The sequence below is a fragment of the Pyrus communis genome, chromosome 4 (assembly GCF_963583255.1).
Source record: "Pyrus communis chromosome 4, drPyrComm1.1, whole genome shotgun sequence".
NCBI classification, from domain to species: domain Eukaryota; kingdom Viridiplantae; phylum Streptophyta; class Magnoliopsida; order Rosales; family Rosaceae; genus Pyrus; species Pyrus communis.
Window position 1 is genome coordinate 28,186,357 of NC_084806.1, and position 26,027 is coordinate 28,212,383.

Genomic DNA, 26,027 nt, shown 5'->3' on the forward strand with positions numbered 1-26,027 from the left:
GCCAGACAAGGGTGGGAACTTTTCAAGAAAACAAAGCCAGAGACAAGGGTCGCAGAAAGAAAGAGATGGGTTCTCGACATTTTCATCAGTTTACGACCTAAACAACAGTTAATCAAAAGTTTCAAAAATTCCCTAAAATGCCAATATAAATGCATGCGATGCCACGTAATTCGTCATGCCTGACTTCCATGACGAATCTTAACACGTTGGTCTGGAGAAATTTTTTATTGTGATAGAACACGGATTGGTATACTACGTGTTTTTATTTAAGTAGTGAAAATTTTTATTTTTTAAACTATTAACTTTTTAACACATATATTTCACCATTTGTATAATGACATGTAGTGTATCATCCCGTATTCCAGTCAAATTAAAAAATCTCCCGTTGATGTGCACGTTTCTAGTTTCATGTACGTTGTGTCTTTGTCATTGGCGCGAAGCAGATTTTTTACAAGATTAGTTTTAAATATTTTATAGAATAATATTTTTTGGTCGAAACTTTGTAGAATAATATAAAACGACAAATTAAGAGCGAGAGAGAGGGTGGAAAAATCATAAGCGGATGGCACAGAGCACATACTCTTATCTATCTCCAGAGATATCCTCTTTCCATTCCTCACCCTTCACCCCTAATCTTTAACCAGCCACCACTGCATTGCCACGTGGCGCATCAAATATCCAAACCACAACAAATGACCACCAAGCTTCTTCTTCCTCCTCTCCTCCGCCCCCATGCCTGCGTTTATCACCTACCCATATGACATCACCTCATACAAAAATAAGAAGTATATAAAAATAAAAAATAAGAAACCCCAAAAAAAAAAAACAACATGACACGTCAACAGCAGCGGTCTTAGCCGACATTTTCTTTTCTTTTCCAACCCAAAAAAACTTGCTCTCATCAAACTCTTCCATCCTCTTATTTGTGTCCCAAACTTTCTAGTTTGTTATTATTAGCATCCAGAGGAAAAAAAAAAAAAAAAGGAAGAAAGAATAATATGTGTAGCCTTTCTTTCCCAAATCAAACCAAGTAAGCAAGAACACAGAGAGCTAGAGAGAGAAAGTAGTAGTAGTAGTAGTAGTGGGAAAATGGCGATTTGTGCAGTGCACACAAGTGGCCAGCTGAACCCGACGTGTTCATTTTCCTCGTCCTTGGGATTCAACGGCCAAAAGCAGCAGCAGGTGGCGGTGTTTTACAAGCAGAGAAGCGGCAGCAGCAGGAGAGTTGGAGTGAGTGTGATAAGATGCGAGCAAGAGACGATTGTTATCGGTTTAGCAGCGGACTCAGGGTGTGGGAAGAGCACATTCATGAGGAGGCTGACGAGCGTGTTTGGAGGAGCGGCGAAGCCGCCTAAAGGTGGAAACCCTGATTCCAACACGCTCATCAGCGACACCACGACGGTGATATGCTTGGATGATTACCATTCCCTGGACAGGACAGGGAGGAAGGAGAAAGGAGTGACAGCGCTGGACCCAAGAGCAAACGACTTCGATCTTATGTATGAACAGGTGAAGGCTATCAAGGAAGGCAAGGCTGTTGAGAAACCTATTTACAACCATGTTTCTGGTCTCTTGGATCCTCCTGAGCTCATCAAGCCCCCCAAGATTCTTGTCATTGAAGGTTTACACCCAATGTAAGTGCTTGTCTAATTGACTAGTTACTCATCATAATCACTTTGATTACACTAACTACTACTTTATTATTTTCACTCTCTCTTTCATTTTTCACTAAACATTCATGAAATCCTGGAGTTGTTCTTATTTTGGATCTTCTTTCTAATTTATTTCAACTTTTTTTTTGTTTGTTTAAACAGACGGTATTTTACACTAAATTCATGAAAAATAGTTTCACACAACCACTTCTCTTATTATTTTTTGAATGAGAGTATCCACGTAATTTATATCGAGAGGAAAACAAACCTTCTTTTAATTTTTGTATTAGTAGTTACTTCTATTTGTATGTGTGTACTAATGTTAAAATGTCTTCTAAGGACGACTGGAATTTTTTGCAAGACCATGAATTTGTACCACAAAATTTATACAAACACATTATCCTGATCAATAGTATCAAGTCAATATTTGACAAGAAAATAGTTTCCTTTATATATTAAGTTAAACCTCAAAATAGACGGGAGGGGAGTTAAGGAACTTTCCTTTTCAAATAAATAAATGCTGGAGTAGGTCATAATTTTGGAAATGATTACAATACTTACATACATGTATTTATAATAATATTGAATAAGTATTGTAGTCAAATTCCACAAAATTTCAGATAATGTTTTACTAAAATGACTTCCTTATGTTTGAATGGTTAAAAGAATTTAACTAACATCAGTAAAATGAAAAGAAAGAAATAAAAAAACTGATGTCGTTAGCCAAACAATAAAATGAAAACGAAAAAAAAGGAGATTAAGATGACTTCCTTATACTCACTTACTATCTCTTACTTACAAGTAAAGACTATAATGTAGTATTAAATGACTATTTTACTAGTATTGTAATTACTCAATGATAAATTAATTAATTCCATCAACATAATGCACAACCGAACCAATCGCATGTGTCGCGTAAATTTTTGCCCCGCAAATAGTTTTTTTTTTACATTTACAACTCATTACAAGCTTGTTGGAGAAAGGATTTAAAATTTGGAAAGAGAAATATCACTATGCAACGTACTTACCTGATAGTTAATTAAGCAGGAACATATATACTAATCCATCAATATATATGTGTAGGTATGATGAGCGAGTTAGGGACTTGTTGGACTTCAGTATCTACTTGGACATCAGCAATGAGGTTAAGTTTGCATGGAAAATTCAGGTAATTAAATTAGCCTCGCATAATTAAACTTAATTTCGATAAATTTACCACGGTAATTAAGCTAAAACTTGGATTGTTCAGAGAGACATGGCGGAACGCGGGCACAGTCTTGAGAGCATCAAAGCCAGTATTGAAGCCCGAAAGCCTGATTTCGATGCTTATATTGGTACGTAGCCACCCACCTCTGCATGATTTATTTACGAAAATGTATCTTGTTCGCACTCTTAGTTTGTCATTCTGCACTCTCATAATTATTAATCGTTTGTCAATTGTATGCAGATCCCCAAAAGCAGTATGCAGATGCAGTTATAGAAGTGTTGCCAACCCAATTGATTCCAGGAGACAACGAGGGGAAGGTGTTGAGAGTGAGGTTGATAATGAAGGAAGGTGTGAAATATTTCAACCCAGTCTACTTGTTTGATGAGGGCTCCACCATCTCGTGGATTCCTTGCGGAAGGAAGCTCACCTGCTCTTACCCTGGAATCAAATTCAACTACGGCCCCGACACTTACTTTGGCAACGAGGTACGAATTTAATACTCGTTGCCAAATCTGTTCACCAAATGATGTGTCACTATGCATTCCCGTCTTGGTGCTGTATAAAAGCGTTTTTAACTGATCATTTTGTTTTTTGTTATGCATGGTTATGTATATTAGGTGTCAGTGTTGGAGATGGACGGGCAATTTGACAGACTAGATGAGCTGATCTATGTAGAGAGCCATCTAAGCAACATCTCCACCAAGTTCTACGGAGAAGTCACCCAACAAATGTTGAAGCATTCTGATTTCCCCGGGAGCAACAACGGAACCGGTCTCTTCCAAACCATCGTCGGATTGAAGATACGCGACCTCTACGAGCAACTCATTGCAGCGAGGGCCAAAACTCCAGCAGAAGCAAAAGCTTAGAAATATTTCATCGAATCTCTTTGCCGAATTATATTGTTATGCCTCTATTAATATTTCTACCTATTTAATTATTTAAGAGAATGCACGCATGCCTTTTTTCCACTCTTTCTTTCTTTACGTTGTAATTCTGTGGAAGAGTATTTGTATGATAGAGAAACAAATTTAATAAAAAATAAAAAATAAAAATAAAAAAAGTTGGAAAAAATTTCAGCTATGAGGTTCACCTCTCTATCTTATCTATTCAGCATTTCAGTTTCCCAATACTTGATTGCATCACTCATGTAACCAACCAACCAACAACCCTATGAATATGATGGCCCCCTTTCTTGTCCTTTATTCCATATTTGCTTCTTCTTTCATAGGGACTAGGGAATGAGTTTAGCAATACACTCCTTCATCTTCCATTTTACCATCTTCAGTCTCACATTGGCATAAGAATTGGGGGCCCCATAAAATCGGGGCTTTGTGTGGTGGCTCCGCTTGCACCATCTCAGGGTCGGACCCGTCCAGAAACTTCTAATCTTATTAAACTAACAGAAAAATCTACAATACCATGTTGTATTCAATGCAACGTCAAATGAATGAGTGAGATTTAAAGAAACCGATATTCTACCTTTATCACTTGAATCTATCCGGCCCATTAATCTCCGCGTGCACTTAAACCAAGGGGGAGTGTAGCCACTCTACACCCCTAACTAACATCTCATGGTAATCAGGCTTGCTTAATCACAGTAAAGTTTTAGGGTAACTTGTTCACCACTTGGTCCTCTATTCAAAAACCTCCTAAACTCGTTTATGTTAATTTCTTTGATTCCCCATGACATCAAGTTCATCGCTTTTAGGTGCAGCTTACATGTTCGCAAGGGTGTTAGGGTACACTGATTCAGCTAAAAACTAAACTATTCAGGTTGGCTTCCTACCAACCTAAGTTTTCTGGAGCAGCAGTAACTGAGTGTTCATAATTCCAATAAGGTAACCGAGTACAGGTGTTTGTTCATGTTTACAGTTTATGTTTTATATAGTTCGGTTTTTAAACTGAATTCCTGTACCGATAAGAAAATATCGTGTATATTTATATACGATTAATAAAAGATTTCAAAGCAGTAGCTTATTTTGAAAGCAAACTAAGCAGCTGATAGTGTCATCCAACTACGGCAAGCAAGCTTTGCCTGACTGCTGGAATTGAACAAAGCAAAGAGCCAAATATACCATTCAGAGCGTAAGCGATGGCACAAAAAGGGAGAGCTTCCGGTTCCATGGCTGACAATGCTGCTGTTCCCAATCCCATGAGCACCGGAGCAACAAAAGAACACAGCACCAAAACGAAACGTAAGTGCATAACAGACAGTTAATCATTACAACAAAACGTATGTGCATAACAGACAGTTCACAAAAACAAAATATAAGTGCATAAGATCAGGGTTTTGCGGATGTGTACCTAGATGCAGTAGATATTCCTCGAGCAATAGGATCACGAAATTGTAGTTTATCAAGTGTTGCTTGCACAAAATTAGCTCCTACCAGACCAGTTAACACAATCATGGCGGCTGTGAGAGATGGATTGGTACCTACAATTTCAAGGATACAGGCTTCAATTACGTCTCACATGCAATATTATTTTGTATGCATTATAAAGTTGTAATGTTTTGCAAGAAAGAAAAGTAAAGATAATAACGTCTTAGAAAATCATGTCAAACTTAGAACACATTTATGAGGTCAGAGATTTGCTTGTCTACAACTACAAAAGTATGAACTAGTACCTTCAAACAACAACACAATGCTGAGAGCCAATGCCACAGTTATACATCGCGGTAGAATTGAGACAGTCAAACTAGGTTCCAACCCAACAAGACGTCCAACAAGAGCAGTTGAATACAATGAAAATATGGTAGACAGGATGACAGATGTGAAAATCTCAGCTGCATGCCTCTTGACGAGCTGAAATTTGTAGCACAAAAATAATGTTCAAGTATGGTTTCAGTATCAACTAGACATTGGTGGAAAGGTAAGACGCCAATTGGGCGAGTGCACAGAGTTGAATCAGGTTAAAATTATAACGGAGCCTTGCTGCAGGAAAACCCCAAAATTCTATGGTTTCAGCACCCATCTCTCTAAAAATCTAAAAGTTTTCCCAAGGCCTCGATTCTCAACTTGCTGCTATGTCCTCATATATTTACACAACCAGTAGTGCATTGAAGAGTGGTAGTCTCCCAAGTATATTTGCTTCACATGTCGGAATACAATGTTTTCTAGAACAAGTAATTCCTATGGATAATCCATAAAATTTAGTCCAGATACTCTTATGCTTTTCTAGTCAACAATGTACCAAACTTAAACAAGTATAGCTAATGAAAAATGGGAAACCCGGGCTCTTCAAACATTATTTACCTTCCTCTGTTTGAACATCAAAAAGGCAAATGAGAGGATAATGGACCCCAAGAATCCCATCAGAACATCACCAGCTCCAGGATTCGATGAAACCTTTGTAAGGTAAGATCCTGTGCATATCAAGAAGAATGACGATCTTCATACTAAAAGCACTAAGGGTATCATGAACCACCATGTACCCCATAATTCCAATGCTAACAATTTAGCATTTGTCGTCGAATGACATCATAGGTGTTTCTAGAAATCATTGAAACCTCAAAATTGTTGTTACACGATAAGAAGAAGAAAATGTCTCCTTCAAGACCCAAGTTATATAATTCTTCAAATCATTTAATAACAAGATGTCCATTTAGTCCAATAGTACGTCAGGTAATCATCCTTTCTGCAGTTAAATAAATTTGCATGGAAGAACATAAAAACATAAATTAGCACACTGGTAAAAATACCACATCCAAAAGGAAGGAACAAAGAAAATAGGTAAACTTAGGATGAACTAAGGGACCCGAAAAGCTAATCTGAAATCTAACAAGTACATGTTGCAAGTTGTTAAAAATTCCGCCTTCTAATTTGTTTTAGACTTTTAATCTTAATGCTCAGCAATAAAAGGGGGCACAATGTTCTAGTCAAAACCAAGAATGTCGTTTCAGAAGTATACCAAGAACAGGATCAAGCCCGGACTTGGAGAAGTATCCATAAGCGAATGCTGCCAGATCTGCAGATAGTGCACAGCAAATAATGGGGTGGAAAACCTTCTTCACATCTGATGGAAATCTGAAAATTGATTTCAACCAATGAGTGAGACCTTAAAAGAGGAGAAAATGTGTACTAAATCAAAATCTTTATTTGGTTTATATATATTTGTGTACTTTTCATGAAAAGGTTCTTGTTGTAAACTGAGGAAAAAGAAGTTTTACCCAGAACCAACTATGTAGCCCAGAACAGTTGATGCAAGTAGGAATGGAAGGCATGTTCGAGCACTCGTCCCCAAAGCTGCTGGGTATAATAATGCCCCAACAAACGATATCAGGAAGACCCCACTCCATGACCATAGTTCAACATTGGAAAAAGGAGAGGGTTTTCCCATACGTTCGGCATCTGTCATTTCTGTCCTTACCATTCTTCTTACAGTTATTGCCGTATATCCTGCAGCAGCAAGAGTAGCCAGCCAGCCTCCAACTGCAGAAAATCATTAATTACTAGCATGTAACTGTAATAAAGGGAAAAACAAAGCATGCAGACACCAAAAGGAAGACAGTAAGAGGCAACAGAGAAGTTCCTACTTTTGTTATTAAGTAGAAGAAAAAATCAACTACAATGCAGATGCTTCCTAACATAACTATTTGACTACACACACGGACCAAGCATGAACTAGTATCTTTGTCAAACATGTGCTTTATCATGCAACTCTGAAACTTTCCGTGCATGTCCAGTCCACTTTGGTAGCATAAATAATATTAGTGAAAATAATCAACGGTCCCCTAATGTGGGTAACATGGATCTGAAATTATGAATTACACAAAACTGTGTTTCCATTTATTCGTTTTTGTTAAGAAACCATCTATGAAACTCTATCATGTAATTCTGATACTTTCCGTGCGTCTCCAGTCCACTTTGGGAGCATAAATAACATTGCTGAAACTAGTCAATGGTTCCCTAATGTGGGTAACACGGATGTGAAATTTTGAATTACACAAAACCGTCTTTCCATTTATTTGTTTTTGGTAAGAAACCACCTATGAAACTCTATCATGCAACTCTGATACTTTCCGTGCATCTCCAGTCCACTTTGGGGGCCTAAATAACATTACTGAAACTAATCAACGGCTCCCTAATGTGGGTAACAAGAATGTGAAATTTTTAATTACACCAAACCATCTTTCCATTTATTTGTTTTTGGTAAGAAACCATCTATGAAACTCTATCCTAAATGTAACTTGACATTTCAGTAGTTATGATGCAGAATTGTGCACCTTTCTACGCTATTTTCGCTTACTTCATTTCCATAAAGCTAAGCAATTGACATTGACCATAGCAGTTAAATTCAAAACAAACCAACTCCATATTAGCATTGCGCAGTCAAAGAATTAATGTATGGAAGAATCTGCATTGCAATTAAATTTTTTTCTTTTGCTTCTCCAAGAACAGAAGTCTCTCTTCACTATTCATTGCATCGGATGGCATAACAGAACCATAGGTACAATACATAAATCAAAACAGAAACTTATTACTGTAGGCATCACTCCCTAATTCTTGAAGTATTACAGAAAGTTTCCACTGCTGCTCAAAATTTTGAGTATTTTATGCTCGAACAAAGTAACATGAAGTCTCATCATCTATGGAGGTAGAAAATTAGGTGAAAGAAATCTTGCACAACACTGTGCAAAATATTTCATGAAGAAATCTGATCGACCAAACCACACATCCATTTATTTGATCGAATTGGCATCAACGCAGAGAATTCATCTCAGCATAATAGTTTACAAAACCAAATTCAGATGATTTTGTCTTCTTTTGAGGAGACCGCTTAATCGTGAAAAATAAACAGTACAAACAATGGTTCAAAGGAAAAGACTTGACACCTGGATGCCAGGACCGAGATCGAAAAATGAAATATCTAATCAGCTTGGCAAAATTACCTTGAGATCATTCTATCCTTGCACTCATGCAATTGAGCCCCCGCCTTATCTGTGTTGTTTCATCGAGAACTAGTTAACTGGATACTTTTCTATGCATTTTCGCTAACTACTCTAGGTTGCTCTGGCTGATCTAGAAAATAAATGACCCATTTATGATCACTAAATGGCCAATGACCAATGGAAAATATAAGTAGTGTGCAGCTTCATCGGACAGAAGTTATCTTAGAAAGCGTAGCAAAGACTTGCATACCTATGATGAAGCAAAGCTTGATACCCGAAGCCGTGGGAATACTCTTTACAGAAAGGGGCAAAACAACCAGAGAAGGAACGTAGAACAATGGGAGCCATCTCTGGATGAACAAAAGCGCCGGCTCAAAGAAGTCTATCAAGCTCGTTGCCACAGCAGGGACGGTGGAATCAAGAATAACAAGAACGGAGAATATGCAAAACATCCCGAAAAGCGCACTTGGGAACCTAATGGCAGCTGCCACAAATGCCTTGTTCGAAAACTTGCCCATTGCAAGAAAAATACCAACTGAAACAACCAAATGCAAAATCCCAACCACCTGTAAATTGTAAGAATCATACATTAAACCAAAGCCACCAACTTTTAACAAAATACCATTGAAACAACAGGAAAGTGACTATCCAGGCCGATTTTAAACGCAGAAAGTTTGAATTACTCACAGTTTGAGAGGCAGAGGAAGTGGAAGCACTCTGTTGATTTCACCAAAATCGGTGTCTCAGAGGAGGCATCCTGAGAACCCCTTTGCAAGAAGATGGAACTGGGTACTATAGCAAGTGTGGTTTGAGGATTAGTCCACCGCTGCTTGTGTTGTAACCTGGCGCCATTGAAAGCAACAACAGGTGAAGTTTTCTGAAGTTTCGAGACTAAATAATTGGGTTTGGCTGAAACGGTCGACATGGAAAGAGAAGTTGGGAGAAAGTGAGGGAGTTAGTCTGGAATTTGGATGCAACAGGGAAAAGGAAACCATTGAAATTGTGCGGACCCGAAGCGAACGTTTTAGGTCAAAGGAAGGAGGAAGAGACTTCAACCGCCCACCCAATGCTATTTGTGCCGACAACGTGACATGATATAAAGCTGGAAACTTATCCGGGACTTTCAAAATTTACACTTGGATGCCACGGTATATGTTTTATTTGGATAATATCAGGAGATCAAATCTTCAAAATCAAATCCCTAAATCCAACGAGGTGGCTGATGAGTTAGCGTAGCCATGTAATTAATCTAGATTTTAAAATTCATAATTACTTAATAAAAAAAATTAACGATAATTATGATCACCCATTTGCAGGTTTGACTACATGGTACTCTTCTTCTTCCTCCTCTCTCTTCTCTCCCGACTGCTCTCCCTTCTTTTTCTCTGCTCCCTCCTTCCTCTAGTCCACCAACGTGACTGATGTCAATTCATGTCATGTCATATCAAATTTGGCTTCTTTGTTGGAAAACATTAATGTTGTCTTTTGTTACCGTTATTACTGATTTGGACATTTTCACATCTCCTTTGAAAATGCTCTTAGGTGCCTTAATATGGACATTGAAGAATCCAACAACCCCACAAATAACAACAAAATGGATGATCGAGGTAATTTTCTTATTCTCACTGGTAATTTTCTAACTGTAAGTTAATGGAGTTGTGTTAAAGTTTAGAGTCAAGTGATTTTCTTATTGTTACCGGTAACACACATAACTAAAGATTACCTATTTTAATTGATTTAGGAAGTTTAGAGTCTTCATATATTGGTCTAGAAGATTTTGAGGTCGAAATAGAAAAATTTGACAATGAAGTAGTAACCAACGAGACTGAATTGGACAAAAGAGCTGACGTGCAACATTCCAAAGTAGGGATGGTTTTTTTACAACATTGATGAGCTAGTTGCATGTTACAAAGAATATGGGAAGCAACTAGGGTTTCCAATGAAGATCAAATCACCAACAAAGGGAGACCACGGATGATATTGGGAAAAAATTGTAAATTTAGCCCTCTACTTATGACAGGCTTAAATAAGTTTTGGTAGCATTTGTTTTCCCTTTCCTATAAAGATTCTATTTTCAAAATAAGGTGGAAGGTCTACATTAAATTGGGATACAACTCTTTGCACACCTAAGTAGCATAGGATTTCTACACCTAATGCCCTTTTGTACTTCCAACTCAACAAAATTGCTCTCAATCTCGTTAAATGGGTAAGGCTCTCAAATACTCTCACGCGTATATCAGCCTCTAAAGGTCTAATCAGCTGACTAGGACTACTCAAAACTCCCCTACTCGTGACGTAAAAAAGTCAAAGGCTTAAAGGTAAAGATTAATTACTAAATCCTATCTTTATTACATTCTCAATTAAATATCAACTTCATCAAGTAAGTAATCCCTAATTCAATCAATTTTGCGAATATTCTTTCCTTATTCATCCTACAGATGACACACCTTGGTCAATAGAATGCCACCATGTGTAAGGCTACTACTACACACTATGACTAGCCACCTCTTCCTATAAATACCTCCATTCCACCAAATTTTGGTAAGCTTTTTACTATGCATCGGAGATCCATTAGCTAGACCTTCCCCCAACCTCATGGGCGTATAGGGCTTTGGTCTTTGATCAAATGTGTTGATTGTTTTGTAGGTATAAATATATCAAAACTGAAGGCGGTAGATTTTTGCTACCACAACAGTGACTTGAAATTTCCGACGATCAGAAAAAAATTTCAAGCACAATGACCGTGGCCGACAACAATTTCTGGCGCAGGCACCGGTGGCATGTGGATCATGTGCAATGGGAACAAAAATATAAATGTTCTTATGCTTATAAATGTGTTTGTCCATAATTTATGGCTTAATCCATGTAGTATGAGAATGGATTAGAAGTTATCCTCTCTTGTTTTTTATAGCATTGATATTTTTACATTTAGAGAAGGGAGAGTTTGGCTAAGCCGCACAATGGGCATCCTAATCGAATTCACCATTCATAAGATTCGAACCTAAGACCTCTCACTTCTAAGTGAAGAGGAATATCATCATACCATAATACTGAGTGGCAGAAATTATCCTTAAAGTTGGCATTTTTTCCTAAAACCTTTATTAAGATTGATGTTTAATTTAAATTTTTCTTTTGTCACTTAGTACTATAGTCTAGTTGTATTTCTCTTCATTTATAAGTGATAATCTTAGGTTTGATTCTCGCCATAGACTAATTTAAACCACATTATTGATATCTCATTGTAAGGCTAACCCCACTCCCTTCTCTTAGTATAAATAATATCGTTTATTTTAAAAATAAAAAAATAAATTTACCTTTTTTTTAAGAATTATTATTACTATTTTATTTATTTAGTTTTATTTTTTTTATTGTAGTGTCAATTAATAAGGCATGCCCATGCTTTTTATGCCCTTATAATTGGGTGGTCAAATTACGTTTATGCTCTTTAATGATCTGAAAGACTAGAAACTCAAACTCGCGAGCTCGTCTTCAAACTTGAAATTGTGTATCAGACCGTGTGTAGAGAAATTAGGGCGGCCTCCCATAGAAGAAGTATCAAAACCATAATCCTAAGTAGTTCGAAAAAGCTCCCCCCCAAAAAAAAAAAACAAAAACCTAGACAACTTGTAAAACCAAACGAGAAACGAAATTCTTCTTAATTTGAGAAACACGTTAGTTAAGTCGCTCTCTTTTCTTGAAAATTGTAGTAAAATATGAGAAACATAGCTCTATGTTTTAGCTTTCTAGGAATATATCGCACTTCTATTGAAAAAGTCAGTAATCCCTTAGCATCTTCATTCAACCATGTTGTGTAATTCTGACAGGAATGCAATTCCGGCTATATTTACTTGACAAACTGAAATAAACATCTACATGAAGAATCTAGAACTTGGATAATTTTTTTTGATCGACCTCTTGGGTAGCTTCTCCAAATGGACTTGCATCAAACTTCTTCGTAAAGTTAATTTTCATCAAAATTGTTTTAAGTGCGCAAATAAAAAAAAAAAAAAAAAAAAAAGAAAAAAAAAAAAAAAGGGAATATGATAAGCAAAGTAAACTACAAGAAAAATGACCTTTGGGTATAAAATAAAGGGCACAATTGAGAATTTTGTGTCTGTTTGACCACCAAAAGGCTAAAACAGTTCCCATTCCATAGATGGTGCCCAATGTTAAAAAAAAAAAAAAAAGACACAAAACAGTAATGGACAGGGAAATCATGTCGAGTAAGGTCAGATGACAAGTTTTTTATTGAAGATGGGCACAAAAAAACATTTGATGTCTATAAAATATGTTTGCTAGCAGCGCTGTATGTCCATCCAGCCTTGCATGTGTCATATTTGAATTTTTTTTTATTAATTTGCAAAAACACGACAAAGGTTATTGTGCTAGTTTAATATATTTAAATAAAAAGTAAGTTTTGTGTCCTTACATATTTACTTTTGGGATTTTTAGGGGGCAAGAAAGGAAATCAAAAAGTTATTGTGCCCTCTAAATATATTTAAATAAAAAATAAGTTTCGTGTCCTTACATATTTACTTTTGGGATTTTTATGGGGCAAAGGAGGTTTGTATTGTGCCTGCCTTCAGATTTCAGATAGGATAAGTTAAATACATTTATAAAAAATATGAAAAATTTAAAAAAAAAAAAATCTCTCTTCCCTTCACAAACGTCCAACTCCTCTCTCCCCTCATTTTCCCTCTGCTCCTTTCTCCCTTTGTCCTCTCTCTCTCTCTCTCTTCTCTTTCACGCAAGCCGTCCACCAATCATTAACGACCGTCAAATTAAACCTCCAGAATCCTCTTCACGTCCTCTTTCCAACCCCAAGTTAGTTTCTACAAATTCGTAGCTGAATTTCGTCAATTTCACATCTAAGAAGTGGTGGCCACGAATTTTCCGACAAATTTTCAGCCAAACCTGCCAGAATCGGACCTCGACCCAAGAGGTAAAAATGATCTTCTCCTTGTGGGTTGTCCTCCACTGTAAATTCTTTTCCAAAATAAAAACTTTTAGTTTTGGGGTCGATTCTAGATTTCGAATTTAAAATCCATCTTCTGTATGCATGTCAAAGATTGGGACGAGGAAGGTGAATCAAGTTTGTTTCCAGCCTGGGCCGAGAAGAATTAGACCCACCCACGTATGGATTTTTTTTGCATGCATGTCAAAGATTGTAATTTTTTTTTTTTTTTGGTTTTTGCTTAAATTCATCTTAGTATCACAAGTAGCTTCTGGAAGTTTATGGAAGAGCTTATGAAAAGATTCACATTCATTTTACTCGTTTAAACTTGAAGTAGTTAATTGTCTTATTTCGTTTGGGGCGCCTGGTTCCACTTTGTTGTCCTGGAATGTATGATGGTAGTTGATGAATGTGACGTGCATGCAGGTAACGTAACCTGTAAATTTGAAGTGTTCATATATAGTACAAATATTCTCTATTTTCCATCAAGCTAAGAATGCCCCTCATAATATTTGGGTAATTTACATTAGGTTTCTTTTGTTGCTCAGATTTGACTCTGATTTAGGTAATTTACATTAGGTTTCTTTTGGGGAAGTTTCAATTTGACTATAGGATAACGTCATTATCATTGAATGTGAAAATTTGTCATTGTCTTACAGTTAATTGCGATGCCCATGATGAGATGTGCATTTTTTTTCCATTACACTTATGTGTTATGTCAATTAAACTCCAGACCAACTACTAATTATCTCCTAAGTTCCTAAAATTTGTGTTTGTTATATGTTGTAGGAAATGACCTATTTTGAGATTTTTTTTTTTTTTTTGCATCTCTCTCTTTTATTCTACATTCGAAAGAGGTAGAATCGCATTATTGGGACTGTGGATTGCTTTTTGCATGTGTTAATCTGTGTGAAGATTGATTGCCATGCATGAAGAAATAAAAAACGTTACTAAAGTGTCTGGCAAAAGTCATTATATTTCAATCAGGAATGAGTGCACGTATACATAGCAGAATTACACCAATTAATCTGTGGGAGGAAGGATATACAAGTAAAGAAAAGGAATCTTGATTTAAAGGGTAAATTACATAAAACTATCTTAACTATTGGGTCATTAACAGTTTCATACATCGTCTTTAAAAAGTTTCAATGTCATACCTTATCTTCGAATTTGTTGCAATGTCATACCTTCCGTCAGTTGTTTGTTAATTATTATGTTAAATGCTGATGTGGCTTGAGATGGGACCCACTTTCTATTAAAATTTTAATTAAATATTAAAAAATATTGAAATACAATTATTTAAATATTTTTATAAAAAGAAGGTGGGACCCACCCAGCTCCTTCCCTCCCACCCATCTCCCCCCCCCCCCGGACCCTTCCTCCCTTCACTCCAAAACCCCACCGCTGCGCGCCCTCTCTTCCTCCATCTCTTCCTCCCTCCCATGGCGCTCATCCCCTCCTCCTCCTGCTGCTTCACTAACCTTCCCACACCTCTCCCCCTTCTCTTCCAGTCTTCTCTATTCTCTTCGAATCTCCACAACCAAAGCAAAGAATGGAAGAGCGAGAGGCCAATGCGGACGCAACTAGGTCCGGGTTCGAGACCTATGCAGGGAAAAATGCATACGGCCGAGACGACGTCGACGTTCCCCCTATGGAGAATGCGATTTGTTCTATTGTGGGCGTTCCTCCTCTTCATTTTCTTGTGGTTGTAAGGGTGATGAACACAGCGTTAACGTTGACGACCCATAACGGCGACTGCTCGAGAAGGTGGGATGCGATTTGATTCTTGATGGGTTTGGAAGTGAGGATGAAATTTTGATTTTTGGGGGTTCTGGGGGTGGGATGATGAGATTTAATTTTGGATTGGGTTTGATTTTTTGTTTAAGGTCTGATGGGATTGGTGCTATCGAACAACTGATTAACGGGAAAGAGATATGAAGAAGGTGGGGGGCGGGGGAAGAGATCGAGAGAGAAAGGGGGAGAGGTGTGAGGGAAGATGGGTGGGGGTGGGGGGGGAGCGGTTGGGGGAGATGGGTGGGAGGGAAGAGGGTAGGTGGGTCCCACCTTCTTTTTTATAAAAATATTTAAATAATTTTTTTAATTTTTTTAATATTTAATTAATTTTGTAATAGAAAGTGGGTCCCGTCTCAAGCCACGTCAACATTTAACAGAGTAATTGACAAATAATTGACGGAAGGTATGACATTGCAACAAATTCGAAGATAAGGTATAACATTGAAACTTTTTCAAGACGAGGTATGAAACTGTTAATGACTCAATAGTTGAGGTATTTTTATGTAATTTACTCTAAAAATTTGGAAGCCATTACATACTCATTCTTGTTGCTCTGTGTAAATGATGTCACTTTCATTTTCAAGAGCTTCTTGGTAGTCTAAATTTATAATTCATTTTTTCAGCGATATCCAACATGATAATGTATTTTACTGCTTGATTTATTTCTTACTCATGGTCATTTTTAGACGCTGTCAGTTACACACCCCGATCGAGATCAGGGCATGCTGGCCGTCACGTGGAGGTGACGTAACCATGTGCACAGTGCGGAAGCTAATAAAATAATAATGTAAATAGTACGAATAAATAAAAACTAGTCTTACACAAGGTAATAACAAGTGCAAGCGTAAATGTGACGCTAAGTTCAGAGCATAAAGCCTAAAGCAGTCCAAAAGAAAACGACGCAACAATAGTACACCCGAAGGTGGCCCTACGCTGGTGATCGTCTGTCAGATATGCCGGGAGAATCCTCTGGGGAACCACCAAATGTGCTATCCAACTCTAAAACCTAGAGGGGCGCAAAACAAAAGCGTGAGTGGGTAAAAACAAAGCTTTTCGAAAACCATTTAACAAATAAGTTCTAACCCCTCGCCGTAAAACCTGTATACTTCCCAGAAATAGATATGTAGATATATATACCAATGCTCAAGAATATGCCGTGCCAAAACCTCAGAATAAAATGCAAGTGCTCAGGTATAATCATATCACAGTCATATAATCTGGCAGCCGGAGTCACCTAACGTGACCTGTACGGCTAAATCTAGAGCTCAAATCTCAATCTCACTAACTAGACCTGCACACGAGTCGGAACCACCTAAAGTGGTCTGTACGACAGGCTTGGGTGTAATACATATAACCGCTCAAGTGCTACGATCACGTGAAGGCTGTGCGAATAATCGCGGGTCACCTACGAGTCGGAACCACCTAAAGTGGTCTATACGACAGGGCTGTGCACCTAACTTGGATCCAAGCTGAGCGTGTGGTGCGGGAGGTGAACATCACGTGAAGGACTGTGCCTAACTCTGGGCGGGAGCACTAACACCGGGGTGCAGGTTATGAGCTCTCTATGCCTCTAAAATCACTACTGAACGTAAATATAAATCACCACTCACCTGGCACTTACCTGTGCGTCCGCAGCACCGATACACACATATATACAATGCAAGTAACCATGCATAACAAACGGTAATATAATATATGGCATAAAACGAATAAACATTTCAAATCATTTTCTGGGAAAATATAAGTATATAGGTATATACGGAAAATCAAAAGCCCACTCAATGGTATGTGGAAGGGTCGTAACCCCCCTGCCTCGAGTGACCACGCTCGTCCTCGGGATAGGTATCACCTGAAAAATCACCCCAACTCCGGCCAACCTCGAAACTCGTGATCCCGACGTCCAAAACCTTCAAACGAACCACCCCGAGCCTCCTAGGGACTTCACCAAGCTTCCTACAAGCTTGAAATTTCCAAAAACGTGAGAAATTACGTGTGCATGAACAGTACCAAAATCGGGCCTTGTGAGTTCGACGTGAAAACGAAGGTATTCTCACCTAAAATAGGTATGGTTGGACTCCTACAAGCCTCACGAGCATGAATATGTGCTTGGTTTCTTCGATCTGTGGAGGTTTGATGGGTTTGTGTGTGTGTCCGTACGTTTGGATAGGAAATAAGAAGGAAAGGGAACTCGGGACAGGTGCAGGGATAGGGGAAAACAGTGAGGGTGAGTGTGGGGAGGAGTGTGTGGTGCAAAACCAGCCACACCAAGCCAAAAAGAATAACTACACAACGAAAAATCACACTAGGGGCAAAATCATCTTTTCTGGGACGGGCTGTCACAGTCAGAGCAAGGGATGTCAATATTGGGTTATTTGTGGTGGTTGAAGGTTGTTTGGCTTCCGATGAATTCAAATGCAATGGTATTAGGAATTATTGGTTTCATTATCTGTATGAATTAGTTTGTAGAGCTTTATCATAAAAGCTTGTTTTTGCCCTACCCATAGTTTAATTGCCTAAACTACAAGATATTGATATTTTGGTGGATCGGATGGTATCTTTAGAAGATATACAAATGCTTTTATCAATCTCTGCAAGGAGAAATGGCTTGAGGGGTTTGCTATTTTGCATTCTAGTTATACTATGTCTTCTTGGAACTGTATATAAGATGCACTTTTTTCTTTAATTATTCTTACTAAAGACTAAAGAGTACCGGTTTTTGTTTGTGTGTTTGTCTTGTTACCAGAGATTTGGAAGTACTAGCAAGCTGGCCTCCCTATTTGGACATTCCACACTTTGAAGATTTAAGTATCACTGACAGTTAAGACTCATTTTCTCCATTGTTTAGTTGTATATTTGTGAATATTCTATTTATTCATTGTTTCCAATAGTTAAGACTTATTTTCTCCTTTAAAATTGCAGGTTTATTGATGATGTATACTAGATATGTCATTAAATTAAGCAACTCACTTTGACCCTAAATAATATGCAAACTTACATATTTTTTCGATTCAGGTGACTATGAGCTGAAGAAATGTGTTGTCTTAGACCTAGAAGCTACTTTTACAACCTGGAGTGAGGAATATGAATCTTTGATATGGCAAATCTGGAACTTGTACGTATTGATTTTAGCTAATTGCTTTTTAGGTGTAATTTTGGACTAATTTTGTTTTGAATTCGACTGTATCTATAATGGCTTTTAATGAGGTGCAAGGCTTGCTGGGGAAAATGCATTTGTCCAAAAATATGTGCTTTCAAGTTTTATTGTATTAGAGATAAAAATATGTAACGTTACATTATGTTTGTGAGATTGGGAATGTGTTGCAAGCCTTTTCATTTTAAGAAAATTAAAAAATTTCATTTCCTCAAATTTAGTTTCAAATTTTGATTTTTTTTAATATTTAATTCATGTTGGCACAATTACAATATAAAGTGCCAACTTGTCTGGAAAAGGTTATCTAACAAGTTGTCAGAAACGAGTCACAAATAGTGGTCCATTTGTGCCTGCCTCTTTAAGCACGAAACAATCTATTGTGTTCTTTTAGCAAAGGTAACGCCCATAGAGGGCACATATAGAAATATAGTTGCTGCACTGTTGCTATTGGTCTATGGGCACATATGTTGGTGGTCTTTGGCCTCAAAGGGCACATAAAATTTATTGTGCTCAGTGACCATATTTTTTTGTAGTGCCCTAAGATTCTTTTAAATTAAATTATCTTGCAATGATTAAGGATAAATGATACAAAAACATAAGAAATAATGCATATCATATTTCATGTTCATATTGTAGAGACATAAAGTAACCACATAACCAATAGAAGAACAACACGTAGACTTTTAACTCAATATGATGGATTTACCCTTGACATCATGAGTAGACCACACCAAACTCTAAGGGGCTAAGCATCTATCTGCTTTATTGGTCTTTGGCCTTAGGGCCTATATATATATATATATATATATATATATATATATTAAGGAGTCATTCGGATCGATGATATCCCACTTCTACCACCATGCATTTCTGGGCTCAATGAGGCAGAAGTTGACACTTCAAAGTCTTCCTTATGTGTTCCGCGCTTCAGAGTCTCTTTTATAAATAGCTAAGTCCAACAGGAAAATCGGTAATTGCCACTTACTACTCATAATTCTCTTTGTTCTAGTTTTTCTCAAACTGTTTCTGACTTAGGCACCAAAGGCCCTTTAGCGGCCCCTCTCTCCCATTTTCTTAGGTGTTCGTCAATTAAGCTGACATTGTTTCTTGTTTTTTAGATTTCACCTGAATTTGCATCCACACATATTACCCAATTATATTAACACTCTTGTCTACTAGTTAAGCTAACAAGTGGAAATCTTTTAACCCAAACTCAACTTGTTACAATAATGAGTAGCACGACCTGGCCCGTGGTTAAGAATTTTTCTTTCCCGAATGAAACTTGAAACTTCATTTTAGAATTAACAAGATAAGAAACATTCAGCTCTAATCTTATAATCATGCACACTATAGAAAATTATTCTCCTTTTCAAGTCTAAAAACCAATGAAAGGGGTTCTAGGAATGTAAAATTTTAAAATATACACTCTTAACAAGTTAGACGGGTCACGTCACTAGCTAACGGTCTACTTGTTTCAACTTGAACCCACTAAGGATCAACCCAAACAGTTTATTTTTCATGTTGCGTTAACGTGTTTAGTACAATCTTTTTAGGTCTAATTAGACTTGCCAAACATGTCGCGATTGTAACCCAAACTTAGTAAACCAGTTGTGTTTGTTGTGTTCGTCTTAACCCATTATGTTAACAGCTAGGTCGTGTCGTGCCAATCCATTAAACTAACTGGTAGAAAAATCTTAATCTAATCCAATCCGTGTCACTTGTTAAGAACTTCTTTTTGCGGAATGAAACTTGAAACTCCCTTCAAATGGGTAGCGCTCAACAACAATCAACGAGACCAAATTATCCCATTGTTATCTTCTACATTATAGAAAAGTACTCAACTTTTCGGGATCCATACTTTTAACGGGTTAAAACAAGTACACGTGAGTGATAGTGAACTGTCACGTTAGTTTACAGATTGCTAGCGGGTTCACCCATTTCTATCCAAGCCCATTAAAGTTCAACTCTAACACATATCACTTTGGGTCATGTTAACGAGTTGTGTACAATAATCTCACATAATAAATCAAATACACTTTAGCTTTGCTTATAATTAAAGGAAAACTAATGAAAATGACTTGAAAATTTTGAGTTTTAACGATAAGAACAAAATAAAGGGTAAAGTGAATAGTACTAAGATTGACTTTTTAGTGTAAAAATGTGATTTGTCGTTAAAATGAACAGTACCGGAAGTTTTTCGTTAAAGTTCCCAACCTCTGCGAACAGAAGAGAAACAGGTGGAGTACTGTGCTGTTGACTTGGAATCTAGTTGGCACTGCTGACTTGGACTGAGGATGATGTGCGTCTTTAGACCAGACTATTTCTCAGCTCTCAACAGATCATAAAGCGCACTGCTATTTCTCTTAATTAATTAGCACAAAAGCTATTCTATCAGAAAGCAAGCTCCCCATTCAAGCAGATCAGTAATTGGAAGCTCTCACAGTGCATGTATGTAATCAGCTTTAATAAATACGGAAGCTCTCTCCGTACACACAAGTAATAAAATTAAGATTAGAAAAAGAAAAAAATTAGGGTACATTCGGTAATTGTCAACCGATATGAAGAGAATAAAGGTACACTAACTCCTAACTCTTAAATTGGCTGGTTTATAAATCAACGGTTGCAAGAGGTGCAGGGCGTTGTTTGGTTGCCCGTTCGAGTAGAGAAAAAAACATGACGGGTTTGGAATTTGTTTTGAGCCAGTGAAGTCCAATTTCATCGCCCTTTTTCAATTGTCTCCTCTTGACGAATGCCCGATGCCAAACAAAAACGTAACTGTTGTCGCTCTGCTTGAAAACGTACTGATGACAGGTAGTGTGCGTATCGCCGTCATGGAACGTAATTTCTGCGCCCTGTCTGTTCTCAAGGGCTTTGGTAAACTTGTCGTCTGCGTAAGGGAGGACATGTTTGTTCATCAAGCTTGCTGGCACGTAGAAGTGTGTGAGATCTCTAGCCGTCAGTTTCTTTTTGATTTCCCATGAATCCATAAAATTTAGATTGGCAATAACAAGTTCATCTCTTTTATTCCTCTTCATCTGCTCCTCCTTTGTTGTAATATTTTTATTATTGTTTGTCATGTTATTCTCATGACTGAGATCCCGAAAGCGATCACCAGTGGGAAAGAGTGGAAGCGTCGACACTAGTTTTTGACGTTTCGATGAACTATTAGTCGTCTCATCACGATCATGAGGGCTAGTATTAGGAGAGGGTTGGTCAGGTACTTGGTCCGCCTTTCGCTTCTTCTTGTTATCATCATTATCTGTACTAAAACTTGTAGGCCAAGTCGGATCCCACAAAGCTAATACTGTAGAAACTTCATCATGCGACGATCGTCGTAGTTGTGGGCTTGGTTTTGAACGGCCAAGGGTTTGTCCTGTTGACAGCGTCGTCCCTTCCATTATTCTAATTCGAATCTTCAAACTTGAGCTTGAAACTAGGCAAGCACGAGAGGTGAGAGAGTGAGAAGAACAGCGAGAATTAATCGATTTGTGTATGTGTAGGAGTCCTATTTATAATAAGTTGGAGAAGATGAATCCAAATCGGTAGTGGATCCCGACACAATGGGAATTTTCCCGTTGGCATTCAACTTCTGAACGACTGAGGATTCTCGGTTTCCTTTTTTAGCCCCTTAAAAATTCAGATTACCTGGTTCCTTTTTTCCGATTAAATTAATTCCTGCTTTAGTTGGGTATTATTTGTCTACCTGGGAACTGGCCGGCAGCCAACCCGTTTTGTTTTGTCTTATTATGTCGACCTATTTAAGGTATAAATTTTCTTGTTTCTGTGGGTTAGGGTTTGTTTTGATTCAGTAGATTCCTTGTCCTTGTAGGCTAAGTTTTTATTTTTTTATTTTTTTATATTTTGTTTTATGTACTTGTATACATACCTCTTTATGGAGAAGAATAAAGTATAGCGAGGGAGGGGAAGAAGATGTTGGCAGCATCTACGCTGTAAACATCATCACTTGCCACTTCGGCGAACTCGTCGCTAAAGTGTGAAAAACTTCCGAAAATAGGACTCCTAACCCTGAAACAACTAATTGGGTTCACAGAGGTCACCCCTCAGAAAGTCAAGAACTCTCTCCTAATACAAATCCAGCAAAATCCCTTCTCTGCTGTCGATCAATCTGAGGGCAGCCCAAAAGTCACTCATTATGTAGCGCTGGTCGATAACATACTCCATCGATGGAGGTTTGCCAGAATCATGGCGCTCGTTTCATCGACAAAGATTGTGAAGTAATTATTAATGATACGCTTAAGAATGGTAGACTTGCACTAAAACAAATAATTGGAGGAGAATCTCTAGTTAAGGATACTACTGTTGAAGAAAGCTTTCTTAAACTTGTGAAGGCTCATTTGATTGAACGCTGCCCGACTCCTGAAGCAGCACTTGTTGAAGAAGTCAGTAAATAAACTAGAAGATGCTCCTGCAAAGAAGTGAGGTCCTAATAAGTCTGCTTAAAAGATGTTTGAAGTACCACAGACTGTATAGCAACGTGTTCTAGCAGGGCAGCAGCGCCTTCAGAAGCTATGAGATTTTCAAACTCTGACAGATATATAATTCCTCTAGTATGAGCGCCGGGGACAAGCGCAAGCATGAGCGCAAGCATGAGCGCAAGCATGATCTTTGGATCAGTTGGACGAAGTAATAATGATCAAGTGATTGTTCTTTGGCGCGTGCTAATTTTGAGGAATTCATTCGCTGTCTAAGGCTCAAGGCTTGCGTTGAGAATGTGAGAACACGCCGACTGGATAACGAGCTGCTGCACTTGTCTTAAGAGCAATGCTTACTATAACTGCAGAGAAGAAAGTTGTTTGGGCCCAAAATAATATTGTTGGGCCGAGTGTAGGTTTGTGCTCGGCCCAAAGCCGTTTTAAAAATACTATGAGCTGTCTGGTGATTCCGGGCCATTCAGCAGGGATGGTCGAGTCCTATCATAAGAAGGAGTAGTTCAGATAAGAAAAGGGGGTCGAGGAAGTCCTAGTGCAATTAGGATTCTCGACCAACAATGAATAAAGCCTCAAAAAGGGGTGAGTTCAAAGTCCTAATGGGGGTAGGATTGGTCGAAGCAAAGTTGGAACAGAACAAGAAGTCCCTATCCAGATATGATTTTAACTCGATCTCAAGAAGGAATTGGTGTTATAAATACAAGACATCATGCAACAATTCGGGACCTTCAATTCAACACACAATTGCCCTGCGCAAAACGTCTCAAACATCTTGAGATTTTTTATTTTCTTTTTCTCACTGACATATCTTCAGTTTGGATAAACAGCATTGTGAAGGCAACCGGCGAACACCTTTAGTTTGGATAAACAACATTGTTGCCGTAGAATCAGCTGACCGAGGAGCACCTTCAGTTTGGATAAACAGCATTGCGTCAAGGCCGACTGGTTACCTATCCAAGTCTCGGTCGAGAAGGGTTTTCGAATCCTTATTGGCAGAGGTCATCTTATTAGCCTTTTCGGCGAAGTAAGGTGTTACGAGTTACGACATTCGGCGTACTGGACGCCAAGTGATTTTATGATTGAATACTCACAAGTGAGTTTCAGAGTTCGGCATTTTGACGGCCGAACCACTTTCAGCGTCAAGACATACATCACCTTTGAATACTTGTGTCCATACAGTCTGGTGTCGATTCGACGTGCTTATACTCTTATGAATATAATCAATGTGACCGAATTCGGCACCGACGATTTGTGAACTTCGCAGAACTAGCAGCCTTGTCTTCAGGCTCGAGAATCCAAAGGCCAAGATTTGTTCCTTCCTCGGCCGCAGTCGCAAGATAAAGAAGTCAGCAACGCGCTTCACGCAACATCGACAAATTTTATTCCTCGGCCGAGCTCGGCCGACGAGTTGGCACGCCCCACATTTAACCAAAGGACGTAGTTAGCTTATTAGTTATTCAGCCTGCGTGCCACGTAGGTTTTGTAATTTTTAAGGTCAACAAAAGTACAAACACAAAATTTAGTTCCATTATCAATTAGTACCATCTACGAAGAGGTGATAAAGAGCGAAGTTGGTTGTAGTTTGACATGGGATTGTGTCAAAGCTGCCCTCAGCTGCTTGTGTGATGGAGAAAGTGATGTGGATGATGAGTCGTACTTGAAAATTCTTGAGCAAGCTCAGAACAATGAGGTCAAGTCGATTGTTTAGGTTACATTGTCGACCACTTCAAGGCTTCAAGTCACGCACTTGAGACGGACAAGATTTCAGATATGTTGAAAAGATGGGAACTCCTACGATTCTCTATGAGTACATGCTTATGGAGAGATTAGTTTTCTTGTCGTGGAAGGTAGTTAAGGCCATTGTTTGGAAACATGTTTTGGAAGAGATGTTCCAGGCCGTATTCCTGATCAACCGAGGAATCAAAGCAAAATGGGCATGCAATTTGATAGACGCTATTCTGCCTATGAATATGATACGATATACATATTAGAATGTGAGCGTTCATTAACCCATTGGCAATATGAATGAGAAGCTCGTGATTATTTAAACTGTTAGTCAAGGCTTTCCTTCCTCGGTTTAAATTTATATTCTCAATACGCCTCTTCATGTATTGAAGTAGCTTCCCGAAAAGGAAAGAACATTCCAACAAAGAAAAAAACACTAGCAAAGGAAGTAGATGGCGTGAAAGTTGAGGAAAAATATAATGTTCTGCACTAGAGAAGGGGGAGGGTTTAAATCCGGATGCAGTAGGTTCAATGAAGTGGAATGACCTAACCACCTAGATAATCCACCACTTCTAGTGAAACATGGAATTAATTAGTCCAAACTCCCACTTCTAACCAGGAGAATGGCATTCACCGTTTCCCAGTCAATTCGGGACAAGACATGAAGCACGTACTGAATAATAAAGGTAGTTTAAACATAATTAAGGGCATTAAACAGATTTCTATGCAGGTATTAATCCTAGTTCATGCCCTTATTAGTATCTAAATCCGTTTACGGTTAGACAAATTGTCACCGATCCATGCATCATTAGGAACTACCAAGGTAAACTTATTAGAGCTCGTTATATTTCATTAGGGTATAACTGCTCGGATGCAAGCGTCCTGCGATTAAAACTTGGGACTGCTACTACTACAAATAACAGTTTGCGTGATGAACTGACAAAAAACATCACTTAAGGATTAGCAAGACTCAACGACAGCATAATCTACGTCGCGCAAAAAGACTTTGCGTGACAATAATAACCTGCGTCGCACGAAACATAGTTGCGCGACGCAAGTTATTGTCATCGCCCAAAGTTTTTTTATTTTTTTATTTTTGACAATATATTTTTTATTTAATTTTTATAAATATTTAATTAAATTATAAATAATAAACTAAGAAAAAGTATTTAATTATAAAATATATGAAAATGTACGTAAAAGTTG

The 26,027-nt window shown here is 38.0% G+C and overlaps 2 protein-coding genes, 2 long non-coding RNA genes and 1 pseudogene across 5 annotated transcripts; 2 read left to right on the forward strand and 3 right to left on the reverse strand.

The window, feature by feature from the left end:
* The first annotated feature begins 944 nt into the window (after positions 1–944).
* Positions 945–3,930, forward strand: LOC137730608 (phosphoribulokinase, chloroplastic-like). Its single transcript, XM_068469594.1, has 5 exons — positions 945–1,634; positions 2,736–2,820; positions 2,902–2,986; positions 3,100–3,344; positions 3,477–3,930. Exons 1-5 carry the CDS (start codon positions 1,090–1,092, stop codon positions 3,723–3,725), a joined length of 1,209 nt encoding a protein of 402 aa, XP_068325695.1. The 5' UTR covers positions 945–1,089; the 3' UTR covers positions 3,726–3,930.
* A 155-nt stretch (positions 3,931–4,085) lies between these two features.
* Positions 4,086–6,296, reverse strand: LOC137730610 (uncharacterized). The gene is made up of 3 exons (XR_011068194.1): positions 5,486–6,296; positions 5,164–5,293; positions 4,086–4,997 (listed from the first exon to the last, which is right to left on the reverse strand). It is a non-coding gene; the product is annotated as an uncharacterized lncRNA (long non-coding RNA).
* A 128-nt stretch (positions 6,297–6,424) lies between these two features.
* Positions 6,425–9,823, reverse strand: LOC137730609 (plastidal glycolate/glycerate translocator 1, chloroplastic-like; annotated as a pseudogene).
* An 8,245-nt stretch (positions 9,824–18,068) lies between these two features.
* Positions 18,069–18,854, forward strand: LOC137730497 (uncharacterized). 2 transcript variants are annotated; one of them, XR_011068168.1, is made up of 3 exons: positions 18,069–18,314; positions 18,510–18,609; positions 18,702–18,854. It is a non-coding gene; the product is annotated as an uncharacterized lncRNA (long non-coding RNA). The 2 variants fall into 2 exon arrangements; XR_011068167.1 differs by having other exon boundaries at positions 18,072–18,314; positions 18,709–18,854.
* A 2,400-nt stretch (positions 18,855–21,254) lies between these two features.
* On the reverse strand, positions 21,255–22,046 carry LOC137732938 (putative B3 domain-containing protein At1g78640). Its single transcript, XM_068472175.1, has one exon. The coding sequence runs from the start codon at positions 22,044–22,046 to the stop codon at positions 21,255–21,257; it is 792 nt and encodes a 263-aa protein (XP_068328276.1).
* Positions 22,047–26,027: the final 3,981 nt, after the last annotated feature.

Coding starts and splice junctions, on each gene's coding strand:
- LOC137730608 (XM_068469594.1), top strand. CDS start 1,090: ATGGCGATTTGTGCAGTGCACACAAGTGGCCAGCTGAACCCGACGTGT. Junction 2,987..3,099: donor TGATTTCGATGCTTATATTG/GTACGTAGCCAC, acceptor AATTGTATGCAG/ATCCCCAAAAGCAGTATGCA. Junction 3,345..3,476: donor ACACTTACTTTGGCAACGAG/GTACGAATTTAA, acceptor TATGTATATTAG/GTGTCAGTGTTGGAGATGGA.
- LOC137732938 (XM_068472175.1), bottom strand. CDS start 22,046: ATGGAAGGGACGACGCTGTCAACAGGACAAACCCTTGGCCGTTCAAAA.